General features: G+C 37.4%; 1 protein-coding gene across 4 annotated transcripts in view; it reads left to right on the top strand.

The window, feature by feature from the left end:
• The first annotated feature begins 4,300 nt into the window (after positions 1-4,300).
• LOC111658998 (uncharacterized) overlaps positions 4,301-19,153 on the top strand; it is a 95,083-nt gene continuing 80,230 nt past the window's right edge. For all 4 annotated transcript variants that reach the window (XM_023411781.2, XM_023411782.2, XM_023411783.2 and 1 more), the window contains exons 1-9: positions 4,301-4,528; positions 7,356-7,477; positions 8,236-8,310; positions 8,398-8,497; positions 14,167-14,290; positions 14,410-14,685; positions 15,379-15,459; positions 16,117-16,236; positions 17,011-17,073. In XM_023411781.2, coding sequence (XP_023267549.1) covers positions 7,390-7,477; positions 8,236-8,310; positions 8,398-8,497; positions 14,167-14,290; positions 14,410-14,685; positions 15,379-15,459; positions 16,117-16,236; positions 17,011-17,073 — 927 coding nt within the window. In that variant the 5' untranslated portion in view covers positions 4,301-4,528; positions 7,356-7,389. The remainder of the gene's footprint in view (positions 4,529-7,355; positions 7,478-8,235; positions 8,311-8,397; positions 8,498-14,166; positions 14,291-14,409; positions 14,686-15,378; positions 15,460-16,116; positions 16,237-17,010; positions 17,074-19,153) is intronic.

A 19,153-nucleotide genomic window follows, 5' to 3' on the forward strand; every position in this document is an offset into this window, starting at 1 on the left:
TTCACAGGTGTTTACCTTTCTTCATAGTAAGAGGTATGCCATTAACATGTATGTAAAAAGAAGATTTATGAAAATGTTATCAAAATTACCTCTAGTTAAGTTTTACCTGTGCTTTTCACCTGTGAAAAGGGTGAATTAGCAGAGCTCATCTTGTGTGACAACTCACCAAAACGCACAGTTTTATTATCAGGTAAAAGTATTGCATTTTATTTCCATTTCACATTTTTATGTATTAAATATATTTTTCTTGTACACTGTTAGCCAGAAGATGTCACTTCCAGCTGCTATCTTTGTTAACACACAATTGTAACTTAACTAATGTTATTGTTTGTTACATTTTTATATGCAACAGCAGGAAAGAGCAATTTTTAGGGAAACCTCGAATGTCTTCAAAACACTGATATACTGTATGTTGACAAAGGATAAATGTGGAATTTGTAATTTTGGCTTTTTTTTTGTCACGAATGCAAAACTCTCAAATGTAAAGTAATGATTAAGGGCTCAAACAGGCTAACCAAATGTTTGCAAAGCACTTTGCTTGTCTGACTAAAACATATGATGCACAGACTCTGAAAATCACAGGGGCAAAAAGGACAATTTCTGGCATTATGTCTTGGAATATTTTTCTGTCACATCAGGAGGGCGCCAAACATGTAAATGTAATGTCTTGGGGACAGAATCAGCATGACCATCTGTTGCTTGCCACATCCCCCTGTCTCCCTTGTTATCTGACTTTTCACTGTGAAGTGTGAATTGTCTGTTAAAGCTGAAATGCCATTGCGAAAATAATATTTCAAAAGGAAATTCCTCAGAAATACAATAAGAGGCATACATCTCCCATGAGAAAAGGTTTTGGAAAAACTGCTCTAAAGATTAATTTCCAATGAATTTTAAATGACAGAATTAATTTTTGACAATTGGTTTAGTTTATTTTTCTGTATTCCAGCATCATCACAAAAAACTCATGTCCTTACATGTAAATGTTGGATATGTTGCCTGTATTATTCATTTAATTATTTATAGGTTCTGCGACTTCTATCTCCAACTCTATACCGTGAGGGTCAGGTTAATAGAATTTAATTTGAGCTGTCTTTTTTGAAAAACAATGTCCTGGTTATTCTGGTAAATCCACAGACCACGGTGTGAACAGTTTTCATTGGAACTATCAAAGAATTGCTCTTGAAAACCCCTGGCAGTGTGATTTAGTGAGGATTAAAAGGTGTGCACCACCCCTAAATTCAAGATAACAAATTATGCAATTTCACCCTTTTTCATACAGGTTTGGCACACGAAACCCAGACAATCTGTCTTTGCCCAGAGAGCAGCGACCAATGGCTTTTCACAACACCGTGAGTAAAGGGCAATGGTCCAAGTGAAGATAGTGATAGGAGAATATTTTATTCAAAATTACTGATCTCATTCTCAGAAATTACAGGTTTGTAATGTCTGATCAGCAGTCAGGAATCCAGACATGACAATGTATTACATACACACAATGTATATGCACATACAGTAATTGTTTAACTGAAAACTAATCCCTGTCTTTATCAGTAGTTATTGGATAAATAAGTTTTAAGATTAAGACATCCATATTTCAGTTTGTGCTTCACAAGTGAATGAGAGCCTGGAAAGGCATGTAATTTACATTACATTGCAATTTAATTTCCTTATTTGCATAAATAACTTTTTTCTCTATGATGTTCATTCTTGGCTCCGAATACAAGTGAGTAGTTCTCAAACAACAATAATCTCAAGTATATTTTAGAGCCTCCTGTCAGCTGTGGGAGCCTTGTGTGCTTCGAACATTTACTTTGAAGCAATAATTGGTGGATTGTATTTGTCACTTGTTTTATGTCGAGACACACTTTATCTATTTAGTGACAGCAAAGGCACATAAGTTTAGGTGATGCACTAACTGTAATCTTAAACTAAATGATGCAGTCCACCAATAGCATTCTATATCTGGGAAAGTTTTTATAGTATAGTATAGTATAGTATTTATATCTCTAGATTATATTACTTTCTTAATACAAAAAAAAGCTTATGTTTGAATTCATTAATTGAAATTCAGCTTTTATCATGTTGCATGATGTTATTGAATTCTATATGTCATATATGTCAATGTCGGTGAAGCGTTTCAGAGACGGAGGGAATTTTCTGCACTTCTCAAGTAACAGGCTGCTAACTTCATTGTCCTGCTGGTTGTTTGGTTGTGTAGGTAAATTTACCATGAAAGCAGGCGATGAGTGGCTATGTTGAATGTTGCTAACAGTTTAGCCGTCTGCTAACCGTAGCCAAAGGCTCACGGCTATAGCTGTGTTGCTTGTGTTGCATGCATGAATGAAACACATGCATATACCTGTGAGGGGAGAGCTATTTTCAAATTCTGGCTTTTTTTTTTGGTTTGTTTTAATTTTCTTTTCTAGATTTCTGCTACCCCAGCTTTAAAGTGCACACACTGGAAGGAATTTATCTCATGGCAGAGACCTTGAATGCCCTGATGTAAGCTTTTTATGGACATATGTATTGGACATGTGTGAAGTTGCTGTTAGAAAGGTACATGTTGTAGCTTGCTTGGCGAACAAGGCACCATGCCATTTTCATTCTTTCACAATGATCCCAAATTTTTTTGCAATGGTTCGAAGTTATCCAGCACTGAGACTTCTGCTTCCACCACAATACAATGGAGGTGAAGAAAAATGTATTTCATGGAAAACTGAGACATTGTTTCTTTTCAAAATTAACAATCCACAGGCCTCATGGTGAAGATTTCTGATCACAGCTATTATGTATCTGGAAGAAATATCTAATTTCTTGCAAGTGTTATAGATGCCATCTTGCAGAGAAGCTGGAATTCCCTCTCTGCATGTCAGGTAGAAGAATTATTTTATTGAACCTTAGAGAATGTGATTGCAGATGGAGAGGTGTAATTTTTGTTGAATAGAGAACTTGTAACTGTTTGTGCACAATCTTTTTAGAAATCTATTGTTGGTTATAAAAGGCACTCCTTAACTGCTAGTAAATGGAGAGCCAATACAGAGGGCACAATACTGCACCAATCTACACCATACTCCAGAAGACACTGGAACTGAGACTGAGTAGAAATAAATACATCAGCTTGTGTTGAATTTGTGTCACAGTGGCAGCATTGCAGCTGAAAACACAGACTTTTTATGAAACTATGGAATTCTAGTAACAGAAAAATCTGTAATTTTTCTATGTTAACTGTGACAAAGGCGGCAAATAATCAGCTGCAAACACTTAAAGTAGTTCACTCTTCATACTGAAAAAAACAAAGAATTACAGTCTAAAAGAAAAATGTAACCACTCTGTCATGTTTGTACAGTTTTCAACAAAGAAATATAGCCATCTGCTTAATTTGAATCACCAGTTGCTCCTTTAAACCACTTTCTCTTTGTGTCTTTGTTTCTGCTATCACACTTCTGAAAGTATGCCTTTGTGTGTGTCCTGAAGGGGCGGGTGTGTTCATCATCATCTGTCTAAACACTTCTGTGTGTAGAGCCTGAACACCTGTTTCTATGGACCGGGTGTCTTGAACTGTTGGTGTGCTGTTTCAACCAAAACTGTGGACAAAGTACCTGTGGTTAAACCTTTAGTTACTTTTCACTAACTTTTAACTCTTAAGTTTTAAATACACAGTAATAGAACAGCATGGATGTGGTATATAGAAACGCTGTCAGACACATTTTCAACAGAGAGACCCTCAGTGGAATAAAGGAGGAATTAACAGTCTGTAGGACAGGACACTGATGAGACTGCTAAACCTGCTCTCGAAACTCAGCCTGCCACTTGCACAGAGTACAGTGACTGTTGGAGTTGTTTCTTTCCATATAGCAGTATAGTATTGCCACATGGCAATTGCGTGTTCTGACCGAAATAGTATGAGCACGGAGCATGTTGCTGTAGCACAAGGCCTGCCTTTACAGCTCAAAGCTGTCACTTTATTATTTAGGGCCATCTATAGCTTATTCTGTTTCATTTCTTTCTGTTGGGTATTATGTGATGAATAGACAGGTAAGACTTTTGTCGAGATGAATACGTGTTAAGACTTTTTTTGTTGTTCCCGATATTTACTTTTCAGTTTAACCTAACAGTTTCTGCTAATAACGCACATTAAGGGGAGCAAATCCGAATGCATTAGGCCTTCTACAGAACATTTGATGAGATGATAATACATCAAACGGTGTTTAATTCCCGCACCTGGCTCTGTTAAATAAGAGTTTGTTTGAACTCCAGTCGGGCATGTATTTCTTCTAATATGAAAGCTTTCACTGTGTGTTCCTCTTGTTTGCTGAAGTCTCTGTCAGTGCATTTCAGTAATAATGACAGAGTGGGAGGGCCACTCGGTGCAACTAATAAGGACGGCGATCTAGCAGGCGATCCCACTGTGACTTTTATTTCCAAGTCCTGGAATCCGGAATCGGACTGATCGTAATCACACATGGATTATGCTTTTTTCGCTGCTTTCTGTTTTTTTTTTGTCTTAGAGGAAACTTTCGCAGCAATTGTAAGTACTTACAGACCAAATTAATCTCACATTAAATTTAAAAATCAGCGTGTTAACTGAAAAATGTTGCTGAAAGCCCCATTATAACGGAAACATTTTGCATGTTTTGTCGCCTGGCATTAAAGTGTTTTATTTTTTATGCATGGCTTGATCTTTCCAACTTGTCTGCCAACCGGGACAAATGCTTTATGAACAGGTTATTTCTGATTTATGAACGCTCTGCAGCAGTAAACATGTACCGTGTTGCATCACTTGTTTGCAACAAAGTGAGAAATGTGTCAGACACTGAGAGATTATGAACCGCTACATCCCGTAATTAATAAAAAAAATAAAATGATCCAGCCAATCAGCGGTCGCGCAGAGAAACACGCTTCTTTGAATATTGCAAAGTGTTAGTGAGAAGTTATTGCCACGCACGGACCGAAAGTGGCTGAATGATTGATGGGGAGACTGGATAGACTATGATAACTGTAAGTGTCCAAGGTTTAGCGCTGTGCCTGCACCTTCCTCAAGCGGTTAGATGTGTGTGATACTAGCCTACAAAAATAAATGCACTTTGGAATTAAATCGATGCAGGTTTACAGCAGATGGTGCAGCAACGTCGCTGTCTACCAAACTTAATGAGGTAAAATAACGTGTGGGTTTAAAGTAACAACATCCACAGAATCCTCAATAGTGTGAATCAGTCGTGTAAAGGTGCAGAATAATTGTGACTGCAGGGTTTGGCATTTGAGCTGCGTGTATTGCATGCATGTGCAGAAATGATGGGAATACTATTACCCCTTCACACAGACAAGGAATGTGATACCTCTGTAGTGAGACTTGTCTACAGCCCCTTGCATGGTTGTAGCTGTAAGTAGCATGGTCACTTCATCTCCAAGTCATGATCCTGTAGACCTGCATGCAAAACTTTGTGATTAAGTGGGAGAAGGCACAAGTGCTTTCAAGATGGGAATTAATCAGTGAGAAAATCTTAATTTGGATAAGACAGCAGCAGTTAAGGAAGGAGAGTATCATGAAAGACACTTTTCCTAACACTTTGTGTGACTGTGCATATAAATTGACTTAATGTGTTGTGGTAGTTGGAGGTCAAGTTCAGTGCTCAGCTCTGTATTCATCGTTTTTCCTCCCAGTGGAAATAGGTGAATGTACACCAGTAAGGAAAAATTATAGTCCTTGTAATGGGATTGCAGCTGTGTACATCACAAAGCTACATTATAGGCACCGTTATTCATTATGATTAATGATTTGCCACTATATTTTCTGTAGGGGTAACAAACAAGGAATTAAAAAATGTGTTAATTTGTTGATGTAAAAGAGTAATCACCAACACAAATTGATTTTACATATTCACATATTTGCATATTAAGTGTCACACATATATAATCAATGGAGCTGTTTTTTGGGGTTATATTGAGTTTATTCTTTCTTTTTGAAGATGTAGAAAGTCCTTGAAAGAGAAACACCTGTAATTTCTTTGTTTTGAGTTCAGTAGTATATATTTTGCTGAGTAATTCAGAAGTTACTGAAAGCATTTGATTAGAGTCAGAATAGCCTTACTGTACTTTATTGACTGTACCTTAGAAGAGACTCTTACCATCCAGGATGACGCTGCCCTGAAAAAATGCTCGCCTTCTTTGCAATGGCATGAGATTAATGCAGAAGATTTGGTTTGGCAGCACAGTCAAATGGTTTAAGAGACTTACTTGTAACTAGAGGTTTGCATGTGACGTCCTTGACGAAGACATTGCTGACAGCTTACACATCAAAACACAACAGAGTGCTAATAGAGTGCTTTGGAAACAGAGATCAAAACTTTGGCATTATGACTAAGAACAGGCAAAGTAATACATGAAGACCCAGAAATCATGTATTGTAAATGTAGTAAACTTCTCATACAATTACTCTGTGACACATAATGTAAACTTAATTTGTGAAAATGATGAATGGAGTCTGCTTAAACTTGCTAATTTGTTGTATCATTTCAACAGACCAATGTCAGACATGGTAATATCTCCCCATTGTCTTGTCTTTATTCTGTTGTTGTAGACCTTATTCTACACAGATCGAGTGCATCGGCACAGCTCCACAGCTAATTTGTGGTGATGACATACGGGCTAATGAATTATAAACTGTCTATGGAGAACAAGAGGCAGCTTGGCTTGCTAGTTAACAATTGAAATTTTAACATAAACAGAGCTTAGAGTATAATGATTTAGCTCCAGTATAGGCGCATTCATTCATCACTGTAGAGCAGGTGTTCATAAAACTAATGATTGAGGGACTCATAAGTGCATTTTCCATGTTGAGTGACTTTACATAAATAGAAAAGGAGGCTTTAGGGACCGGTGAGTGGGCATGCGAGAGGGGTTGTAAAATTGGAAATTCTGGTATGATTTCAGAATAATACAACTTACACATATTGTTATTTAGTACATGTTGCTAAAAATGAAAAGACCAGATTTGAAGACAACAGACAATGAAGTGCGAAATGATTACAGCTGGATATGAAGGAGTGAAACTTTGTAAACTTCATTTATCTTCACACAGACACCAGGTTGTTTCAGTGCTATAGGCTATTTGAATGAATCCAACTTGGGCCAAAGTTGGTGTTACACCCAGCAGGATAGCACGTATATAATAAATATCAGTAGAGTCCCATTGTTTGCTCATGTCTGCTGTCTATTAGGTCTGCTTTAGTTAGTATTTGTTTGCAGAAAACAATTTCATCAAGATTAGTAAGGCAGGTGTTTGATTCACCTCTTCTGTTTTAGCAAATATTAAGATTGAGTTGAACTAAATTGTAAAATATTCTATCTGCCCTCAGGTTTTCAAGTGGACTGGTTTCTAGTGTCAGAACCATGCTCTGTTTGCTCAGATGGACTGCTTTACTTTGGACTTTGAATTCCATTCCTTGCACCTTTGGAATGGCATTGGGTGAACAAACAGGTATGTGTGTTTGATGTACTCAGCCTTTTGTCTTTTGCAGCATTTATATATTTTAGCATAAAAATACCAGTTGTAGTCTTCCTCTTTAATATTCTGGTGTCAAAATAAAGTAGACAATTAATGTCTCATTGATGTTCTTTAGATAATCATTTATTAAAACATTGAAGTGCATCCCAAATCCATGTATAAATGATAACATATTGGTTTCCTTGTTGAGCATAACATTTTAAATCCTCTGTAGATTTATGTTTTACAAAACATATTTGACAAAATATTAATCACTCACAATTTATTTACAATGGTAAACCACCTTCGTAATGCCATTAGTGTGCCATTATTTATCCAATTTATATGTCTGAAAAAGACAGAACGTGACAGTTTTAAACCAAAACTTCAGACTTGTTCAAATATAATGGGACCACAGTCAGTCTGCATTACATTTTCATTAAAGCAAATCTAAGCTTGCCTCTAAATTACATCTCCGGGTCTTGTCTATCAGACATTTTTTTCAACTTTAAGCGAAAGTTTTCAAGATTAATGTAAAAAAAAAAAACAAAAAAACAAAAACTGTGAATTGATTTTCTGGTGTGATGTGAATTTCTCCCAAAGAGGTTTTGTTTTTAAAGTTAAAGGAAATGCACTGTGGAAAGGAATTCATGATTCAATAGATCATTTTCTTTTCTATAGACAGAAGTGGTACAAAATGTAAATGACCATCTGTATCCAGCACTAACAGGTTCTTGGTGGCTTTCCTCTAGATGGTTCATGTCCCCCTCTGAGTGTGGAGGAACACAGGTTTTCTGATATTTTAGATCGTCCCCTGGAAATTACAGGTATGTATTAATTGTACACGGTTGATTTGTAAATAAATCGACACTGATCTGTGTAAATTGAATGACACATTGTAACCCTGTTCACAGGATTTGATCTCACAGAGAAGTTTCTGCTCCGAAAGGGAACAATCACAGAATACCTGCCGTCATTTCGTTTAGGAAGCAGTCCACTTATTAAGCCAACGAAGTGAGTAGCATGGATATGTATGTTAGCATGTATGTGTGTTCATCATTTGGATTCAAATGTTGTACTGTGGTTCCATATAATGTCAGAGGGTAACTCAGACAGAGCCTGCATGTGAGCTAGTAAATAACCTTCCTATATGCTGCTTCATTTCAACCACTCCCTTGCTCTTGCTATGAAACTGTTGCACATTACAAACATGCTATAAGAAGCAGTCACTTGTGTGTGGCCAAGGTATTTAAACTGCAGTATTCATTTGAATTAACACCCGGGCTATTACTGTTTTTCTCACCCATGTACAGGTTCTGAATATGGAGTGATGGTTATTTTCATACAACTCAAATATTGTAATACCACATCATGTTTTCGCTCGATTTCCTCGAGATCCAGTGATATGTTCTAAGAAAAAACACAGCGTAGTCATAACTGGATTTTATGAAAGGGTTGACTTGAGGCATTCCAGATATACTCTGCTCAGAGCAATAGTTCCATTTGCCTCGGCTAATAAGGACAAGTTGTGAGATGAGCTGTTGAACAGAATTAATATATATTGCGTTTATTCTAGAAACCTCCGAAGGGCAAAAGGGGGGACATAGAGGAATGAAAAAAAAAATCTCAGCACATATAATATGAGAGGAATATTAAAATAACTATATAAATGAAACACTAAGGTCCTATTTACTGAAGACCTTTATTCCCTGGTCAACTGGAGGGGCTGCTGTGTGACCTCACCTTGATGCTGGCATGATGATAAAGTGGGCATTTGAATTTGATGTAATATTTATCGAGGCCTATTGCACTTTTACATTTATTGCCATTAGTTGTATTAAGAATGACCAGTGTAACATATGAAACTGTGGTGGCTGCCAAACTTTGCTTCGCAGCGATGTTTTGGATTTAAAAAAATGTATTTTGAGATGTTCATTGTTTCGTGTCCTTAGGTTGTAACCGTGAAAGAGAACACTTTGTCATTCTTCAGGGAGGGTAGGATATTTTTAGTATTTTTATATGACATGCGACTGTAAACATTTACTGCCGCTCTCTTTGGCTAGGTGAAAGAATCTTTGAGCCAGGTGATTTGTGATCTCCTTCCCTGTTCAGTCAGCCGGCCGAAAATACATTTAGTTCAGCCCTTCCCTCGGTCTGGGCCCTTAGTGCAAGAAGATGCTGGTTCTCAATGACACTGCTGACAGTGTAATTGGTTATAGTGGCAAGACTGCGATCCCTCTCATATCCAATTATCTAAGTACTTTGACAGGTGATACTGCATGTCAGCTGAGGAGGGAAAGCGAGGGCAATTGCACGAAGCAGGAGGCCCCTCTGCCCCCTGCCACAGCCAGTAAAACATTGCTCACTTTACTCGCAGGATATGCAGAGATAGATGCTGCACTCTCTAGATCTGGCTAATGTTCTGCCAGCTTCTTGGCACAATACACATTATGATACATAGATCAGAGCTGACACGCTCATGGAACATTTGTGTGAGGTGACAAATTGCCCTATATGCAACTGTATTCATAACATGCTTCCATACGGTATTAAAGCACACCAATGCTGTAGCTTGTCTTTTGAAACATATATATTTGGCCTTGCCCTCTTTACATCTTATGTTAACTTCTCTCTCATTTTCATAGCTGCTTATTATAACATTTATAAATGCACTACATTTGTAAAATGAGTCTTCACTATTCACCTTGCACATTTTCCGTTATAGTTAGGAAGTTCAAACCCTTAGATGTTCGGTGGGGTTGCTTTTCTCTCTTTAAATGTTTAACAAAAGAAAATCATTGAGTTTTCTTTTTTTAATGCTATTTGCATCAAGGTAACAAGAGGCCACGATGTACTGTAGTTTTTTTTTTTTTGACTGATGTTACAATTTTTTTTTAGCAAAGCAAAACATACCCAAGTGAAAAGGTAGAATGCATACTCATCTTTGTACCTTTATATACACAGTATTTAGACTTCGGTGCCTTGAAAATTCTCAGGTCTGTTTGTTCTTTTCTAGCTTAAAAGATTAAGACAAATCAAATCATGTTGTCAGTCGCAAGCTCAGGACAAAATTACATAACCTATTGTCACAATAATTTTCTCTTTAATGTAATAGTCATTGCTTGTCTTGAAATGGGAATGGGATTAACATTTGCAACAATGATGTCTTACAATGTGGTTTGTGTGATTTGAATATTTACTCATCAAAGCAACTGGTAACAATTAAAATGTTGAATGGGATGGTAAATGGACTGTGTTTATAAGACTAGAAAAGCACTTATACAGCAGTTTTCTAGTCTTATCGACCACTCAAAGCACTTTACACTATACAAACCACATTCACCCATTCACATACACATTCACATACACATTCACACTGCCTTTTTCTGTATACATACAGAGCTTTTCTAACACACACACAAAACCACCAACCTTCCGATAAGAGGACAATCAGCTCTACATCCTGAGCCAAAGCTGCCAAATAACAATTTAATATCAAGTGCAGATGCTGCAGATACAATATATTTGAGTTTTAAATACAAAGGTGGCATTGAGACTGAGATGCAGTGTATCAAATCACCAGGGTTTGTGTTTGTTAAGCAATCTGTGGTTTCAGTGGTTTGTGACTGTCATGTCAGCTAATTAATCATATGGGGTTACTGCGATCAATACTTTACAGCTGACTAACTCTTTTCTAAGGAATACAGTAAGCACCTAAATCTTTTCTGGAAAACACATTTTATAACAGCTTGACTGTGTTTTTTTAATTTCTGTTTAACCACACACCTCACACATGATAGCGGTGTAAAGTCCAACAGTGTAACCTGTTTAAAAGTCATAGCGGTATCTTTGTTGTGACAGTAATGTTTTACGTAAGAACAAATTAACATTTTGTTAAAACAATTCCACGTTGATCAGAGGTAACAAATTACTCTAAATTAATTTTACGGCATCCAGTCGTGGTGGCCAATCACACATTTTTCAAAATGTTTGATACTGGTTGCCTGTTGCTATTGCAGTGTTATCTCTCCATTAGGTATGGAATGCTTATTTACACTGAAATGATGAAAACAAAGCTGTGTCACACATCTTGGCTACACACATTCATGCTCATTTGCATAAAATCTCTTCACTGGTAGAATACCCTTACAGATCACAGGCATGTGTTTGATTTGGCTCGATCAGTGGCACTCTTCTATCATGCTGGCAAGCGCGGCTCCTCCACATTTAAACAGGAAAGAGGACTCATGCTGAGAGGAAGTTATAGTCCTTGCTATCATGAATGATGCATTTAGTGTAGAAACTGACATGGTTGAGCCCACTTTGATGTGTTGGAGGATTGAGTGTCGGTGATAGGGATTTGAGCCAACTAGGCTAACGTCTGACATTTGATTGTTTCAGCTATGGCATTCGGATTCCCCTGACTCGTTTAAAAGAATCCTCCTGGATAGGATTTCTTAAGAGCCAGGACACTAAAGCCGCTTCCGAGAGATTCTCTACCAGACCGGTAGTGTTGCTGTGACATTCTGTCAAACCATTGTCTCTGATTATACAAAGGGTAGTTTCAGCCAAGCAAATATGCATGGTCAAAGACATATTCCAAGACTGGTGATAGTTTCCAGACAGCACATGGTCGTTCCCTATAAAAATGGATTTGCTTCTGATGATAACTCTTTTGGCAGCCCTCATGTTACTCTGTGATCCTTTGCGCTTCTCCTGATTATTGTTATGGATGTACACTTTTTTACAATAGTAGTACATACGCAGAAGAAACTGTTGGCTAACAGACATTTTACTCAAGAAGATATTTTTTTGCTCTTCCTTACTGCTGTAGCTGTTTCAGTAATTTTGCTATGAACAACGCCCCATACTTCACAGGCATGTATACGAAGTAGTATACAACGTACACGCAACTTGCATTGGATCACAACATGTCATTTGAATGTTATCCAGGAGGCACTCATATTTCTTCCAGAACATATTTGCAAATGCAAATTAGGTATATACAAATGGAATCACGTACTGTATATTTGCTTGTTTGTTTGGCGTTGTAGCAAATGAGCAGGGAAAATGAATGCAGACCCTTTTCATTCACTCATTATCACTTACTGAAACATGTGTAGCAGGGTTTTTCTAAAGAATTAGGAAAACCAACCTGCATTCAAACCAACCCACATCGAGTTCCAAGTTTAGTCATTTAGTCACAGATGACAGCCAAAACAAGGTCAAGAACTTTAACCCTCTCGGCCCTAAGAGATCAAGTGTGCCGACAGGCCGTGTTTTGAAATAAGAGCAGACTTAGTTGGGGACTTTGTAAAGAAGGGTGTGAACTTCAGAGCCATGAAAAAAAAAAACAGCCCTGCAGTGTATTCTGCAGATTATATCAGTTATATTAAACCTGTCTGTTTAAATATATTATGTTCCATAAGTTGCAGTGTACTGCATAACCTCTTGGATTTTTCTTTTACATTTTTCATTCATGTTATTCCCTGCCCCTTTACAATAGTATGTAATACATTAGGTACAGGCAGCTGTTGTATGTGCAGCATAAAAATATCCTCCCTTGGATTTCCTAATTTTTATAAATTACCATGCCACTTTTCATATTGAATTGCAGCTGAAATAGTCCTTTAGCCCTTGGGCAACAAATAACCTTCCCAGTCCTCGGCCTCTCACAGAAGCATTTGATTTTTCAGGAGGTCTAACTTGGTGTATTTATCATTTTAGTCATGTACCGTTTACACCAAAATCTCAAAGAATTCAAGGGACACAACAGAAGAGGCTATGAAGCTCTGAGAGAATAGGAGATGATATATTGGAGTGAAAACTAATTTCCAACCTGTCCAAAGAAACTCTCTCACTCCCTCCCCCACGGCTGTGCTCTGCCTTCGCAATGACCTTATCGTTGCATTATTATTATTTTTGCTGATCTTGATTTATTATGTTTATACTCTTCTGCTTTTGACTGTTAATCTGAGTCTGAGGTAAGGGCTAGGGTGGGAATATAGTTGAAGGGTATGGTGTTTTGTTATTGTTGTTTTTTTTTTTTTTTTTAAATGCAGTGTATAAAATTAGTAAGGGAGTGCAGGTGTGGGCTGAGAGATGAGTTCGTGAATAAGCTGTAATTCATTTGAGGGTGGGTGTGATTTGAAATACGATGTTGTTTTTCCCCATGTATCCCCTGTTTTCTTCACATATTTTGCCTCTGCTGAAATACATTTTCAGCTGTGAACACAGAATTGTTGTTTGACTTTACAGAACAGCTGAGGTCATACACATAAACCTACAGCTGCATTGCACGAGGCATGTGTAACCCCTTAACTGTAGCACACGGTATCTCAGTGAGGTAAAAGATTGGCCTCTGTGACTTTGGATCAATTTCTATACGTTTTCATTATCTGAATGACAGGGAAGCCAGTATAAAATTCATCAGGCTAAATGGAATCAAGTTTGTCAGGTTTATTTATGTGTATGTCTCTGCAGTAGCAGGATATTGAGATGTTTTATCGATCATTGAATTTGATTGGCTGTTTCATTGTTCAGCCACTGAAAGCTTTAAAAGAGTTTGCTATCAATATTGAGAAATGACACTTGACACTCTTTCATTTTTATGATATTTTAATGATAGATTTGATATTTATATTTTGTGAAGATCTGACTGTGTTATATTGTATGTTGTTTAGATCAGTGTTTCCGAATGGGCTTTCAAGTGAATACTCCCTTGTCTCCATCTTCCGAGTAAGAAGAACAACAAAAAAAGACCGCTGGTATCTTTTTCAGATATTCGACCAGTCGGGAGGCAGTCAGGTCAGGCCCCGCCGTATATTTTAATGTCATATATCAGTTTCAGTATTTACAAATATGCTATAATATGACGGGATAGATTTTTTCTTTGCAATGTTTTTAAACACTCATTTGCTCCTCAGGTATCTGTTGTGGTTGATGGTGGCAAGAAGGCGGTGGAGTTTTCCTCCCAGGGGCTGGCAAAGAACACTCCCTGCTGCACATTTAAGAACAATGACCTACATGCTCTTTTTGATCGCCAGTGGCACAAGCTGAGCATTTCTGTGCAGAGTAACACGGTCTCCATCTACATGGACTGCAAGCTGATAGAAAGGAGACGGACTGATGAGAAAGACACCATTGACCTCAGTGGGCGCACTCTCATCACAACACGGGTGGAAGATGGACGGCCTGTAGATGTATGTCCCACGCTAACTTCGTCTAACATGTTTTGTTTGTCTTGAGCTAAATCTGCATAGTGTCATTTAAGGATTTACCAGTTTTTGGTCCAACAGTTTTGTTACTTATCTCCAGTTTTTATCAGTACTTGACTTTATGAACAGCTTTGGAATTCATTTCCAAATGCTTTGGAAAAGTATTTAAAACATGCTTCAGTGGCATATTGTCTTAATCTGTGTAAATCTTCTATTGTGACATATGTGTTATGCTCATTCCTAGAGGTGCCCCAAAGTGCTAAAAAAAACATGAGGTCAGCTATTCCACCCAATGCTTCTGAGTAGAACAGGGCTTTAGTAGCATTAACAGCTGACTCCTCATGATTTGTAAAGATAGTTCAGTCAGTGCATCAAAAAAAAATGATAGGGTTCAAGTTCTGGTCTGAAGCAGCAGCAGCAGCAATTCATGCAGAATTCAGAACTTTTTTGAAATAATTTATATTTTAGGTTTAGATGTGCTGTTTTTGAACTGCTTTGGAGGCAAAGAGAATGACAGCATTTGGACAACTGCAAGCTAGAGCAGCTGACAATTGAATAAATTGTGCTGTCTCAGCCAGTGAAGAGCAGACGTTTGTCTGTAAAAAGAGCAACACAATGTGATGATGAAACTACTGTATGATGCTTTAATGGTCCCTTAATGAGAGCTCTTCTCCACAGATCGAGCTGAGACAAATTCTAATCTACTGTGACCCTTATATAGCTGAGTTGGAAAATTGCTGTGAGCTACTGGAACCAAAGGTAAAATGTTTTATCGTCTTAGTGCATTGTTAATACCTGCTGTCTTTTGTCAATTAAATGCCAATAAGTAATTAGTAAGAATTTATATTTTCATAATGCATTTCATAAATAAAGAAATAAATGAGAAGATATAAGTTTTCCTTCAAAATTCTGAGATACAAAACTCTAATGTAACAATGCAGTAGGTCATGTCTTGGTGTTTTGCAGTAACAGACTGTACTTAAACAGATACAGTGTTATCAGACAGTGAAGGTATAATAAGGTTTTGTCTCTCATGCATGGGGGCATGTGTCCCCAGATAGAAACTTAATAACAGAGATCTTCCATCAATGTATAATCAATAGGGGCTAATGGAACAGTGATTCCAAATGGAGAGATGACCTTCGACCCCTTACCATGACATGCCTTTATAAGCATGCTGTCATGTCAGTGTAAAGTTACTCCAAGGGAATTGTCACAACCTTGAGTTTCACTACACAGTCTGCATTTCATAGTGGTTATTTGCAGCATAATGTACTGTAAATATAAGCAGCCTAAAATCCAGGTTACCTTAGCGCAAGTGTACTCCATTACAGGATTTTGTTTTGTGTTTTTTTTCCATGTATCAAACATGACAAAGGAAGGTGTCTAAATGGTGAAATTTCTGTATTGATCCAGTGTGAAGCCAAGAAGACATTTAATGGGACTTCCCCTCCCCTGGTTACAGAGCAGCTCCCCCAGATGCTTTCTCAGCCGGTCTCGCAGTCAATTGACAGATGTCACTGTCCAGCTGAAAAGGTACAATCAATTCCCCCCAACAAGGGCCTCTAATTGAGTAAGTGTAATGTCTATTGTAACTGAAACAGCACTGATTTACACCACATGTACTCTATCCTTTATAGGCACTAAACAGTCAGTTAAGGGACATTTATACCAAATAGTATTTTCCTTGGAAGCAAACCAAAGGTAGTATAGCCATAATCTATTAGAAAACACAAGTATAATTCTCCCAAACGGTTTAAGCATGGTAAATCTTCACCCTGCTATAAAATGTGTGAAAATGCAAAAGGATTCTTTAAACTGAAAAAATTTATGTAAGATTAAAATGCAAATTGAGACCTACAAGCTTCAAGCCCTCTTTGAAGGGAGCAGATGGTGCAGCTCTGAGGTGGTGTCCAATTCCACACCCCCTTTTTATGATTTTTATATTTTGCCTGTAAGTTACAAACAGAATCAACTTTTCAACATCAAATCAACGTTTTGGATTCCTAGATTAAAAAAGTATTTTGCTACCATACAAATTCAGTCCATTTCTATCAGAAATAGATTTGAGATATCAAAAAAGGAACAATTAATCAAGATTACACATTTTGAAGTAACACAGCTCTGTAAAGGCCGGATTTGTTAGAGGGATGTACCTTATTTGTACTACTTTACTGATGAATAATTCTTTTAAGTGTAAGGTACTGTAAAGTACTGTTTTTCATTCTGCTTTATTAAGTATGGATTTATGTTAATGACATAAATGTGTCTGAAATGTTTTAATTCTACTAATTTATATTGTGTGCACAGGGAGATGCTGGACTTCCAGAGGTAGTTGGAGTGCCAGGACAAAAAGGGGATAAAGGAGACAAGGTATACACAATGTTTTTATGAAGTTGATATTTACACCTATTTGCTCTTGGTATTTATTTAAAAGGAAAAATGCATGTGTGAAGTGAATGTTAGAGATGCAATATTTTCACTGCACTCTAGATTTATGTAGGTGGGCAGCATGATGTTCAACATACACAGAAAATGCAGAAAAATTCATTTAATCATAAGGAATATTATCATTGGGCCTACATACTCTGTGCGTTGTTGTAAATACCCATACTTTTGTCCTTCTGCTGCAGTGGGTTCTCTCTGTGATACTACTGGGTTTCAAGGACAGTTGCAAAGTCTAAATGTCAAGAAAAAGATCAAATCCCTGTGTGACAAATTTATACTTGTATGTCATAAATGCATTGCGAGAGAAGGAGAAATGTATTTCTCTCTCAGCAAGCAAATGTCTATGTTTCTGACAGAGTTTCGTGTACCTCAGGCAAGGTCCTTCAGAGATGCTACCATACAATTACCTTCACAAGGGGAATTTTCTCCCAAATCTCCCAAGGAGTGTGAACTGAGAAAGCATACATTTTCCCAATCATGAGAAAAATAGGTGTAGTTCAAAAAGAGAAGGATGCTTTCTCCATGACAGCTCAATAGACAGATGGAATTGCAAACAGCAAATGCCCAGTCACTGAAATTGTGGGTGTTGAGTCGGTTGAAAGACGACAAAAACATAAAGGAACCATCAAATACCCAGACAAAAAAGTGTTATTTTTCCCTAGACGAATCGCATCGTTTGGATTACAAAACCCCCTTTTTAGTTGTCTGTACAAGGTTAAAAACAGAAGCAACAGAGAATGTGTTTGACTATGGATGGAATTCATAGGGATGGACAGGTGGTGGTCCTGTATGCCCGATAAGACCAGATGGCTTTTGGGGTCAGTGTCCTAATTACCATGATGTGACTGTGGGATTAAGAGATGCAGGATCACTGTTAGACCTTTGTGGCTGGAAAACCACTCATTCCTGAAAGGCACTAAACAGGTCGCTGTTCTCGGCATCTTGTGTCATTCTGTTCATAGAGATATATCATATAGATGTAGATCTAGATGTTTTTACACTTTTCGTTTTCTGGTACTTTATCATTTATATGGTTAGGTGACAACCATGCACTCATTAAAACAATCATAGATAGATTGAATATTATATTCAGAACTATGTGTGTATAGCAACAGACTGTACTAATCAGATTTGTAAATGTGTTATAATTGGCCTCTAATGATTCCTAATTGACCTCGCAGGGATTAACTCTAAAGCTGTACTGTGTGTGTATGTGCACTTTCAGTGTGTTGGTGGTGCTGGTGATTGATTACTTGCTGCTAATTGATATGACTATATTCATTAAGTAAGAATGCATCATCGCATTTCACAAAAGGCTACCATGCATAGTAGGCACTGTGACATGTTTTCTTATGCTGGTGCAAGTAGCCATATATCTCCCCAGTAAGTGTTGAACAGAGGCCTAAGAGCACATCCAAAGATACTCTTATTACACATCTTTTATCTGCAGAGACCATCTATGTACAAAAAAAGCATGTTCACAGTGTACTTAGTACTACATTACTGAGCTGTTACAATACTCAGTTCTCAAGAGTGATTTAAACATTATCTTCAGGGGTGCAGGCCATTCTATTTTTTCTGTTATTTCTGCAGGCCCTGTCTTCTGCTCTGAATCAGTGGCTCATGCTGTTAACACCTGAAATCTAATTTCAGCAAATCAATACTTGGCACCATTTGTTTACTTACTGAACAACAAAATTCATAACAAATCCTATTACAGGCTTGAACACTAAATCAATGAAGTTAAGGAAAAACATGATCAGGGACTACACACTCAAGACTAAGCCCTCTATGGTGCTAAACTGGCACAAGATGACATACATCTAAATTAAGATATTTCTGTGAAAAGCAGATTTGACTTGCTATACTATACAAACCTTTACCATGCCCTTACTTAAAGGAGGTTGAAGCAGAGAATAATTTGCTAAATCTGATGTTGTTGGGTTTTTTCTCGCTTTTTCCTCCAGCATTCTTTACAGAAATTATGAAATTTGAAAGTAAATAT

Source organism: Seriola lalandi, unplaced genomic scaffold, assembly GCF_002814215.2.
Source record: "Seriola lalandi dorsalis isolate HSWRI2012SDOR001 ecotype SW California unplaced genomic scaffold, Sedor1 jcf7180002054470, whole genome shotgun sequence".
Classification (NCBI taxonomy): Eukaryota; Metazoa; Chordata; class Actinopteri; order Carangiformes; family Carangidae; genus Seriola; species Seriola lalandi.